The following is an 11,835-nucleotide window of genomic DNA, read 5'->3' as shown; positions in this document are numbered from 1 at the left end:
GACGGTGATAAGTTAGGAGTGGTGGCACTACAATTGAAGATGGAGAAGTAACCGTAGGTCCCTCAAAAGTCGATACAGGCAAGACTTGAGGTATGGGTAAGACCTCAGAGATATCAAGATGATCAGAAGATGTGTAGTAAGGTTGAGATTCAAAGAATGTTACATCGGCAGACATAAAATATCGGCGGAGATCATGTGAATAGCAACGATACCCTTTTTGGACTCGAGAGTAACCAAGAAAGACACATTTGAGGGCACGAGGAGCTAATTTATCTTTTCCTGGGGCTAAGTTATGAACAAAGCATGTGCTCCCAAATACACGAGGAGGGATAGAATAGAGATGTGATTGAGGAAACAATATGGAATGTGGAACTTGATTCTGAATAGAAGAAGACGACATTCTATTAATTAAATAACAAGATGAAAGGACTGCATCACCCCAAAAACGCAGTGGAACATGGGATTCAATGAGAAGAGTGCGAGCAGTCTCAATGAAATGCCTATTCTTTCTTTCTGCTACACCATTTTGTTGAAGAGTGTATGGACAAGATGTTTGGTGAATAATTCCTTGGTGAGACATAAACTCCTGAAACTGGGATGATAAGTATTCTAAGGCATTATCACTACGAAAAGTACGAATAGAAACACCAAACTGATTTTGTATTTCAGCAAAGAAACTTTTGAATATAGAAAATAACTCAGAACGATCTTTCATTAAGAAAACCCAATTGCATCTCGAATAATCATCAATGAAACTAACAAAATAACGAAATCCTAAGGTGGAACTGACTCTACTAGGACCCTAAATATCAGAATGAACTAATGAAAAAATAGACTCTGAACGACCCTCAGTACTATGTGAAAATGTAGCACGAGTGTGTTTCCCAAGTTGACACGACTCACAATCTAATGTGGATAAACTAGACAAACTAGGCACCATCTTTTGCAGTTTGGATAGACTTGGATGTCCCAAACGTTTGTGAATTAGATCTGGGGAATCTGTAACAGAGCATGCTGTTAAGGAATTTGAAGAGGTAAGATAGTAAAGGCCTTGTGATTCATGTCCTGTTCCAATCATATGTCCCGTACTGCGGTCCTGCATAAGAAAAAATCATCAAAAAGGTTATGCTACAATGTAGGGCTTTCGTCAAACGACTAACCGATGCTAGATTAAAAGGAGAACCAGGGACATAAAGAACAGAGTCTAGGGTGACAGAAGATACGGGTTTGGCTTTTCCAACCCCTTTTGGTTTTGTTTGGATCCCATTGGCTAAAGTAATAGCTGGAAGAGATTGTGAATAAACAATATCAGACAATAGTGATTTATCACCAGAGATATGATCAGAAGTCCCTGAGTCTATGACCCATGATCCAAGAGTGCTAGACTGTGACACACAACTGACACAAGTAAATGAATTACCCACAACAGAAACATCAGGTTGTGCAACCGAAACTACTTGTGGAGACGTTTGTTTATTTGCACGATACCGAAGGAACTCTTTATATTCCTTTAGAACAATAGGATCATAACTGGGTGGTGGACCATGCAAAATATAACATATGTCACGAGTATGTCCAGGTTTATGACAATGACTACACTTGGATCGAGGTTTTCCAAAACGTTGTTTACTTATGCGATTTCGAAGGAGCTCATTATATTCCTTTAGAACAATAGGATCATAACTGAGTGGTGGACCATGCAAAATATAACATACGTCACGAGTGTGTCCAGGTTTATGACAATGACTACACTTGGATTTAGATTTTCCAAAACGTTCTCTCCTTCGTCGATTCTCCATAGACTGGTATGTATGCTGGAAACTGACAGAAATTGCTACAGTGGTCTGAAAATATTGGAAGCTACCGGAATCTGCCCACAGTGGCCTGAAAATTCTGATTTTACCGAGAACTTGCCGGAAACTGCCCTACAGTGGTCTGCTTTCGCCGGAAACTGCCTGAAAATCACCGGAACCCTAATTTCGGTGATCGGATCTGGAGAAAACTGACCGGGTTCTGGTCGGAAATACTGGACGACCCCAACAGAAGAAAACTGCTCGAAAACAGATGACCGGAGCAGCACTCACGCGCCAACGCGTGACCAGATCTTGCCGGAAAACTTCCACCTTCGAACGGCGCATGGAGGCGCGTGAGGGGCTGTTTTCCGGTGGATCTAATTGGGGTTCGGTCGCCTGAGCTTCCCGAGCCTCGTGATGGTGTTGTCTTTCGCACAACACCTTCAGAGCGAAAGATGACACAAATCAGTCCCAACCGTCGTCGCCGGAATTTGACACGGTGAATTGAATTTCTCACCAATGCTCTGATACCATGTGGGAAATATATGGGAAAAATATTATTGAATTGTGTATCTAAATAGTTACATTGAGACCCTATTTATAGACACTACATTGGAATCCTTTTCCAACTAGGATTCCTATTCTTATTCCTATTCCTATTCTAAGTAGGAAATACTTATTTCTATTCTAACACTTACGTTATCGGAACTGCTTTCCATAACGAGGAAGCAGAGGAATAGCAGAAATACTTTATATCAGTCAACTACTCCTCAATCCCAAACTGGTTAGGTCGGCTATATGAATTCTCTATATCCATATCACTCTATGCGAGATATCTTTAGTATTCACAGGATTCATCTTAATTAGATTTGTTTTACACTGGACATTAATCTACCACAACCAGAGGCAAACCCAAGATTTGAAAACGATGGGTGCACCATCAAAGACTAACACATGTTATTTAAAGCATGTTGCGCAATACCACTTTGTGCGATAATTTTATTAAACATAGTACTTGTATTAATTAAATGACTTTGAGTGCAATGTTTTCTTTGTGCACTTTGCACCATGAGGTCACGTGTTCAAAACCATCCAACCGCCCTCACCCGTGTGTTTTTAAGCTTTTGTAAGCTAAATCCAGAAAGAAAAAAAAAACAGTGGGAAGGTTGTTGATGAAATTCGAACCCAGGACCTTCAGCGTTGCAAGAGGTACTCTGTAGCGGTTTCAACTAATTCACCAAGCTCACTTTGGTGTCACAGTGTACCTAAGACAATACATATTAATATCTCAAGGTATATAACTATATTTACATAATTACCCTTCGGGGTTCCCCAATGGTTTTGGCTTGGGACTTACATGTTGGAGGTCTCAAGTTCGAAACCCCTTGCCAGCGAAAGCAAGGGGTTTGCTTTCTGGGTCGAGCTCGTCGCACCGGGCTTGCATAGTGCGGGTTACCTCTCCTATGTGGTTTGCGAGCTATTGCATAGGAGCGGGGTTTTACCCTCTGCGCACCCAAAGGGTAGTGGCTGCGGGTTTTCCTTGCCATAAAAAAAAAAAAACTATATTTACAAAATTTTTCCGAAGTTAACGGGTGCACGTTCACCCACACCTTTCTACATAGGTCCTGCCTCTGACCACAACCCTCATTCATTCAGGCTTTTAGAACCGTACCTTCATGTTGGTGGAATTGACCGTCAGTAGACATAAATATTGAAATATAAAAAAGACATACTTCGGATAGATTCTTGGCTCATTGATTACCAACTGCAAACTGTCTGCATTATTTCAGTACTTCCTTCTCCTGAAAGAATATCTCAGAAGATATCTCCTGAAAGCAAGTTGTTTGAACTTGTATGCCCGATGTACAGTCTTAAGGAGGAGATACCATCATCTGTAGACTGTACTTCATGATATGCATCGTCTTAATTGACCTCTTCTGGTTGAGGCATCGTTATATATATAAGAAAAAAGATGAATAAATCAAGTGTCTGGAAATTTTCATTTTTCTTCTTAGTTTTTTATACCTTGGATATTTGCTTTACTGAACCAAGTTAAATCAAGTTCAAGATTTTTTTTTTTTTTTGAATTTTATGCAGGAAGCAAAGCAAGCCTTAGAACTGATGCACAAGTGGGAATCAATTGACCTATGTGATGCACTGGAACTTCTATCTCCTGTTTTTGAGAGTGAAGAGGTAATAGTTAAGCACTGATACTTGAAGTTGTAAATGTATAGGAAAATTGTATTCATCATGTGCAGTCCAAAGTAGTTACTAATAAGAAATATTGTCCAAGAAATATAGTTCCAGAAATGCTTGAGAGAAGATTTATTTGGAGAGAAATGCTTGACCTTTGCTGCTTTGTGCTGCCGTCTAAGTCAAGGTTCTCAGGAACCCTCTCACAGGTGGCTATGAGTATGGAGTACCATAGGGAAAGAAACTGTTTAGTGAGAACAAATTAGGCTGTTAGTCCTTGATAAAATTGCTCACCCTTGGTAGTAAAATGTGACTCTACTTTGCTTATTGTAGCTTGATTTAGATCGATCATTTATGTAATTTTCACATCATATTCTGATTTGAAAGAGTCCTAATTTGAAATGCTGTGACAGGTTCGTGCCTATGCCGTTAGTGTTCTTGAAAAAGCTGATGATGAAGAGCTTCAGTGCTACCTCCTTCAGTTGGTTCAAGCTCTTCGTTTTGAGCGCTCTGACAAATCTCGCCTTTCTCATTTCCTTGTGCAACGTTGTACGCTTGCTGTAATATACATCAAAGTTTTCTAGGTGCAAAGTGATGATCCATAGCTTACCAATAGACAACAGGTAACGATTTCATTTTTTTTTCCCTTGCAGCATTAAGGAATGTTGAGTTGGCAAGCTTTCTCCGATGGTTTGTAGCAGTGGAACTTCATGATCCAGCTTATGCAAAGCGCTTTTATTGTACCTATGAAATTCTGGAAGAAAGTATGTTGAAGGTGGGATATCTGTCATTATTTCTCATATATGATATTATCTTATTGCGATAATTGTCTGAATATGGATAATTATATATTAATAAGAAATCTGAATAGAGTGAGGTGCTAGTTTTAAAAACTTCTTTGGTTATGCCATTTCACCAGAAATATGTACATATTATATAGTCTATGTTATACATTACTTCCTCTATTCCAAATTATATGACACTCTTCCCTTTTTAGTTTGTTGCAGAAAAAAAAGGACGTTATGTATTTGGGAATTCTTCGACTTAAAAACTTTTCATCCTATCTTTATTGACATTCTCTTACAGCCATAGAAATGTCATCACTTGTTCAAGTCTCTCTTTCTTTATCAAATGCCAGACATGTGCTAAAAGTCTCTTTTACTTCATTAAACACCGTGCTCGGTCAAAAACCATCATATAAAATGAAACGGAGGGAGTATATATGATATCATACACATACATACATATGTTTATACACACATATATAGTGGGAATGATGTAGGAAGCATTAGAAGATCTTTTTATTTTATTTTACTTGTGTTTTTGGATTAAGGAGAAAATACCATGTTGTATGGAGGTGGAAGACGGTATATGACTCAAGCCGAGTCACATGCACACCTTGTACATTTTTTATGACACCGACTTGGTGTTATTAACAAATACTTTTGGCTTATCAAAAACAAAAAAGTTACTCTTAAAAGATTTTTTCTGGTTATTGACTACATCTACATAATAATAGTTAGGAGCTGGTGCAAGTGGAGATGAAGATGGCTATAAGTTGTGGCAGAGCTTGGTGCGCCAGACTGAATTGACTGCTCAGTTATGCTCTATAATGAGGGATGTAAGAAATGTTCGCGGTGGCACACAAAAGAAAATTGAAAAGCTTAGGCATCTTCTTTCTGGCCTCCTTAGTGAGCTCACTTACTTTGACGAGGTAATTACATTGTTCAATGGGTCTACTTGACATCAAAGTAGTAACTTCTATAATATATGCATATTGCATTTAAATTTCCGAAATCACAATATGCTGATTATTGATTTTTTGTAGCCAATACGATCTCCTCTTGCCCCTGATATGTTGATCACTGGGATCATCCCATCAGAGTCTTCAATATTTAAAAGTGCATTGCACCCATTGCGGTTGACATTTAGAACAGCAAATGGTGGATGTTGCAAGATCATATTTAAGAAAGGAGACGATCTTCGACAAGACCAGCTGGTATATGCTCAATAATTTAGATTGCTTTTGCTGTAACCATTTTGAAACAATGGGTTTGTTGTGAATTATGTTTTGGTTTGTCTTCGCTGAGGGAACAAGAGAGGTATTCTTATCCTGACTTTCTCACATGAGAAAGAAATGAGATTGACAGATACAGGCATGCCTTTCCTATTGGTTATAGGGTCAGAATTAGTTTCAAATTCATGAGGGAGCCAACTAATTATTGTAGGCTTTTACCGTAAAAGGAAATTTCCGAGAGATAAAGAATGTACTGACTTCTAGTTATTCAGGTTGTCCAAATGGTGTCACTTATGGACCGATTGCTCAAATTGGAGAATCTTGATTTGCATTTGACTCCATACAGAGTATTGGCAACTGGACATGATGAGGGCATGTTGGAATTTATCCCATCTAAACCGTTAGCACAGGTATTTGATCTATAATGTCAATTAAACCATTAAGGGGCTACTCTCAAACGTCTGCATTTAAGATGAATTACTTCTATTATTGTCTTGGATCCTTTTTAAATCTAAAGCTTCAAGCACATTGTGCTGCAGCACCCCTGTAATGCCAATGTGTGTCAAATACTACTTTAAGTTGATTGTCTTGTACTTTTCATTTTGATGACATTTTACTGGAATTCTAGATGTTCTCATAGATTTTCGATTTAATCTTTTTTTATTAAGAAGTTTCTGCATACAAATATTATATTAAATAGCAACTAAGTCTACCCTTAATTTGTTTTATCAGATTATATCAGAGCATCGAAGTATTGTAAGCTACCTGCAGAAGTTTCATCCTGATGAGAATGGACCATTTGGTATTACTTCTACATGTCTTGAGACATTTATAAAAAGCTGTGCTGGTTACTCCGTCATCACGTACATATTGGGCATTGGGGACAGGTGACTTGCCGTAACTTGCTTCACTCTTTCTTTATCTTTCCACTATTGAAGTGTCCTTCTAAGTTCTAGATAATGTGTGCAGGATTTATGATAATCTTAAAATCCTTAAGTGAATAAGTTAAGTAGATTGCTGCCAAGTCGATCACTGTCAAGTTTAGAGAATATAACTACTGTAACTGTAGATATGTGTTTCTTCGGAGGCAAATAACAGTTTTTATGAAACTTCTAATAATTAAAACTGAAATCAGCAATCAAGTTTGATGTCATTGGTTCTCTAACATCCACCATCAAGGTTATTTGAAGTGATATATTATTTTTTTGAAACTGAATTATGTTTAATAATCATGTTTTTTCATATGCAGGCATCTTGACAATCTTCTTCTAAGAGATGATGGGCGTCTTTTCCATGTTGATTTTGGTTTCATTTTAGGTCGAGATCCTAAGCCCTTTCCACCGCCAATGAAACTTTGCAAAGAAATGGTTGAAGCTATGGGTGGAGCAGAAAGGTACCTGTATGAAAGTCATCTAATATTTGCTTTGAAGTGACCTATCTCAAGATTCTAACCAAGTTTTGTCATAGCTCCTCTCAATTTGGGAGTTTTCATTAAAAAAATCATCTGTATGGATATGTGTTTGATGAAGCTCCAAGAGCAATGTTAAATTGCTCCTCTTATTTTCTTGCAGTCAATACTACACCAGGTTCAAATCCTATTGTTGTGAAGCATACAACATTCTACGAAAATCAAGCAACCTCATATTAAATTTGTTCCATTTGATGGCCGGTTCCAATATTCCTGACATAGCTTCTGATCCTGAGAAGGGCATTCTTAAGGTTGCCTTATTTATCTATTTGCTTACCTATTTTACGACTTTCATGTTCTTTTAGATCACTCCTCATATTTCCCTCTTCTGATATAACTTTTATCTTTATTAGCTTCAAGAGAAGTTTCGGTTAGACTTGGACGATGAGGAATGCATTCACTTCTTTCAGGATCTTATCAACGAAAGTGTTAGTGCATTATTTCCGCAAATGGTTGAGACCATTCACCGTTGGGCCCAGTACTGGCGTTGATTATCGGTAAAAATTCTTTTTGTTCAAAGATCATTCTTTCAATTCAGGTAAAAGCCAATGATGTGCTTTTCCCCAAAATGTACCTAGGTTCCTAAAGCTATCCAGACTCGGCATGCAGTAACCTGGTTCTACAATGTTTGATACTCCCTCCGTTTCAATTTGTTTGTCTTACTTTCCTTTGTAGTCTGTTTCAAAGGAATGTCTCTTTCCTTTTTGACAAATCTTTTATTATAACTTTCAAATGACATGTTTAGACCACAAGATTAAACTGTGTTTTAGTACACTCTACACATCTTTAGTTTGAGACCACAAGATTCAAAACTCTTTTACTTTCTTAAATTCTATGTCAAGTCAAAACCAAACACACAAATTGAAATGGAGGGAGTACTTGATAACACTTAATTTGTACTCTGGCTGGCTTCCTGGTTTTATAAGTTGGTGCTAGTTAGGCCTTAAATGGTTGGAGTACATAGTCACATGCTCAAAGGTTCATCATTGACTGCTTTTGCTACCCGTCCCATGAGAGTACCTCATTTCAAATTTGTATTGATTGGAAATCTTGTGTTACCCTCATCTATGTTGCTTGGACTCTTCAAAAATGTAACCAAGTGCGTGCCAGATCCTCCGAAAGTAGTGCAATTCTGGAGGATCCAACATGGTTACCATAACGTTTTTTGGAGAGATCGACCTATATAGATCCTCATTAAGTATAAATAATTTGTCTCACACAGTATATTGGATTCTGCAATGGGTATCATTATCTGTTGCTTCATTTGCTTTGTATTTTGCTGTCATATTTTCTTGATACTTGCTTCAATTACTTTTCTTTTGAGCCGAGGGTCTAGTGGAAACAACCTCCTACCTCACAAAGGCAGGAGTAAGGTCTGCGTACATCCTACCCTCTCCAAACCTACTTGTGTGATTGCACTGTGTTTTTTGTTGTTATTGTTGTACAATAGAATGGATTAATTGCTTTCTGGTGTAAACATCAACTTGATATGGCTTTCTTTGGTATCCACTTGTTTCAGGTTGGTTGATCAGTTTGCTGTTGCAGAATGAAATTGATGCATAAGAACATACATACTAATGTTTGTGTTTTTATTGTACAGTTAACTAACATTATATTGTTATAACTATACATAATGTTTATATATGGCTTTTTCAAGAATATATGTGTTAACTTCTCCCTTTTTTGTGTCTATGATTTTCATTTCTAACTTACTTTTAGCTTTCTGGTTGTGTTTTGACAAAGCTGTTGAATAGCAGGTTTAATGAAATTCAAGGTTTCATGTGGAGTAACTAGCTGTACTCATCATTCTTTGTTTCAAATCCTTTAAATGAATAGTACGATCACTTTTTTTGCGAGCTTCAAACCTCAATATTCATTGTTTTATTGTGACCTACCTGAACTATTATCTTTTTATGAGTTTCATATTTCAATTGTCACTCTCTTTGTATTAAAACACTCCTTGATGCCAAGTTGACCTAAATTATACACACGAAAGGTAATCAAATTCATGAATTCGGGTTTTATGTCCATGAAATGACTAAATGAATGATGCTAGTCATGACAAACATGGTAAGTATTGATCACACAAACATTTTTTTATGGATATACCAAATTTCAAGCCAAATGGAGTAAGTCAACAATATTCAGAAAAATTAACGTCATATACATAAGTGGGAAGCTCCAAAGTGAAAAGCTGAATTACCATTTTGCCCCTTTATTAAATTAAAATTTGATTAAATATTAATATTTTAATTACATAATGGTAGAATTTGAAGTCCTTAAGCCTTTTAATAGTTAAATTATCATTTTCTTGATAAATGAGTACATTTATATTGCTTTTAATCGTTTCATAAATCTCATAATGGAAGAATTTGAAAAGTTATGAAATGGAAAGTCATTCATCACTTTAATGTAGAAATCAATTTCAGAATTAAAATTTGTATTCAAAGGTCATTTTCTAATGTTATTTAAGAACCAACTTACAAAGATGGAAGCTCACAATAGGAAATCGAATTAAGGAAATTGCATAATTCAACATGAGAAGATAAGATAGTTAGAAGTTGCAAGCGAGGATAACCAAAAAAATGCTGAAAATTGGTAATCAAGATGAAAAAATAGCAGCGAAAAAAAAAAGAGTAGATTTAATACATGTGTAGTATTAAACAGTGAACAATCTTATGTTGATATATTATCTCTAACAATAACAAAGTTTTCTTTTCAGGGCTTGAGGACTTTGTTTGCAATATCCTCAACTTTTCATTCTTGCTTTCTTTCTCCATTATATAATTTTTCTTCCATGATGCATTTAGAATTGTATGGGTGTTGGACTTGAAGTATAGATATCAATTTAAGGTATATGTAGAAATTTTCTTATTGTGCATTTAATTGAGAACCATTAATCATTTTTGTTATTCATTTTTGCACATATTAATATATCATATGTTTGTACCTAATAACATAAAAATGTAACTCATTATTTTAGTTACCAAACTAAATTTTGCAGGTTCATCAAATGCCTAATCATTTGACATATAATAAAGAAGTTATTTGAATACATTGATTGTTCATCTATTTTAAATTATTATTTTTTGAATAGCTTGTGATACTGATTAAACTGTGATTTTGACAGTAATTCATACCTTTCACAGGACTCACGTGCAAAGCACGTGTCCACGACTAGTGTATTAATATTAACACATGAAGAGTAATCAAATTTATGAATTTGGTTCAGTAATCATAAAGTGACTAAATGAATGATGTTATTTATGACGAATATGGCTGAGTATTGATCATTAGGACATTCTCGATGGCCATATCAAATTTTAAGTCAATCAGAATCTATTAACAATATTCAAGAAAATCGACATGTACTAATATATACGAAAAAAATCAAATTGAGGAATTTGAGTTATATGACGATAAAATGACTAAATGAACGACGTTTGTCATGGCAAACATGGTGAGTATTAACCACCAAAACATTTTTGACGGATACACCAATTTCAAGCCAAACGATTTCTGTTAATATTTAGGAAAATCAACACTTACTAATACACACGAAAATTAATCAAATTTATGAATTTGGATTTCATGACCATCAAATGACTAAATGAAAGACGTTAGTCATAGAAAAAATGGTAAATATTGATCACCGGGACATTTTAGATGGACACAAAACTTTCAGAACAAACAAAGTCTGTCAATAATATTCAAAAAAATAGCATGTAGTATACACACAAAAAGTATTCAAATTCATGAATTAATGATCCATGACAATGAAATGACTAAATAAACGTTGCAAGTCATGGAAAATATGGTGTATATTTTTTGTTTTGATTTCAGAAAAGAACTAGAGATTCTGCCCCCTTTACCTCGAAAATTATGTCATTTTTATAGACACGCCAAATTTTAGGTCAAACAGAGTCGACCAACAGTATTCAGAAAAATCAATATGTACTAATACACAAAAAAAATCAAATTTATAAATTTGAGTTTCATGATCGTAAATGACTAAATGAATGACGTTAGTCATGGCTAACATGGTTAGTATTAATCACCAAGATATTTTCGTCAAATACACCTAGGGGTGTACATGGTCGGGTTGGTTCGGGTTTTTCAAATATCAAATCAAACCATTTAGGTCGGATTTTTAAATTTATAAACCAAACCAAACCAATAAAACTCGGGTTTTTCAACCTCGGGTTTTTTCGGGTTTTTTCGGGGTTTTCGGTTTTTCGGGTTGTTTCGGGTTTTTCTGGTAAAGTATTCATACACAACATATAATTTACTTGTACTTGAAATATTTCTTTAGTCCTACCAAAATACAACTATCTAAGATGTTTCTTAAAAATATAACACAATAT

At 35.7% G+C, this 11,835-nt stretch overlaps 1 protein-coding gene across 1 annotated transcript in view; it reads left to right on the top strand.

Moving 5' to 3' along the window:
* LOC102588478 (phosphatidylinositol 3-kinase, root isoform) overlaps positions 1-9,152 on the top strand; it is an 18,316-nt gene extending 9,164 nt beyond the window's left edge. Inside the window, exons 8-18 of the mRNA XM_006350162.2 lie at positions 3,891-3,986; positions 4,400-4,535; positions 4,640-4,761; positions 5,506-5,700; positions 5,815-5,985; positions 6,276-6,413; positions 6,736-6,890; positions 7,253-7,396; positions 7,575-7,722; positions 7,825-7,968; positions 8,991-9,152. Of these exons, the coding sequence (XP_006350224.1) occupies positions 3,891-3,986; positions 4,400-4,535; positions 4,640-4,761; positions 5,506-5,700; positions 5,815-5,985; positions 6,276-6,413; positions 6,736-6,890; positions 7,253-7,396; positions 7,575-7,722; positions 7,825-7,962 (1,443 nt within the window). The 3' untranslated portion in view covers positions 7,963-7,968; positions 8,991-9,152. The remainder of the gene's footprint in view (positions 1-3,890; positions 3,987-4,399; positions 4,536-4,639; positions 4,762-5,505; positions 5,701-5,814; positions 5,986-6,275; positions 6,414-6,735; positions 6,891-7,252; positions 7,397-7,574; positions 7,723-7,824; positions 7,969-8,990) is intronic.
* Positions 9,153-11,835: the final 2,683 nt, after the last annotated feature.

This window comes from Solanum tuberosum, unplaced genomic scaffold (assembly GCF_000226075.1).
Source record: "Solanum tuberosum cultivar DM 1-3 516 R44 unplaced genomic scaffold, SolTub_3.0 scf00118, whole genome shotgun sequence".
In the NCBI taxonomy this organism is placed as follows: domain Eukaryota; kingdom Viridiplantae; phylum Streptophyta; class Magnoliopsida; order Solanales; family Solanaceae; genus Solanum; species Solanum tuberosum.
The sequence above is the reverse complement of the archived record's forward strand: the minus strand, read 5'-3'. Positions and strand labels throughout refer to the sequence as shown.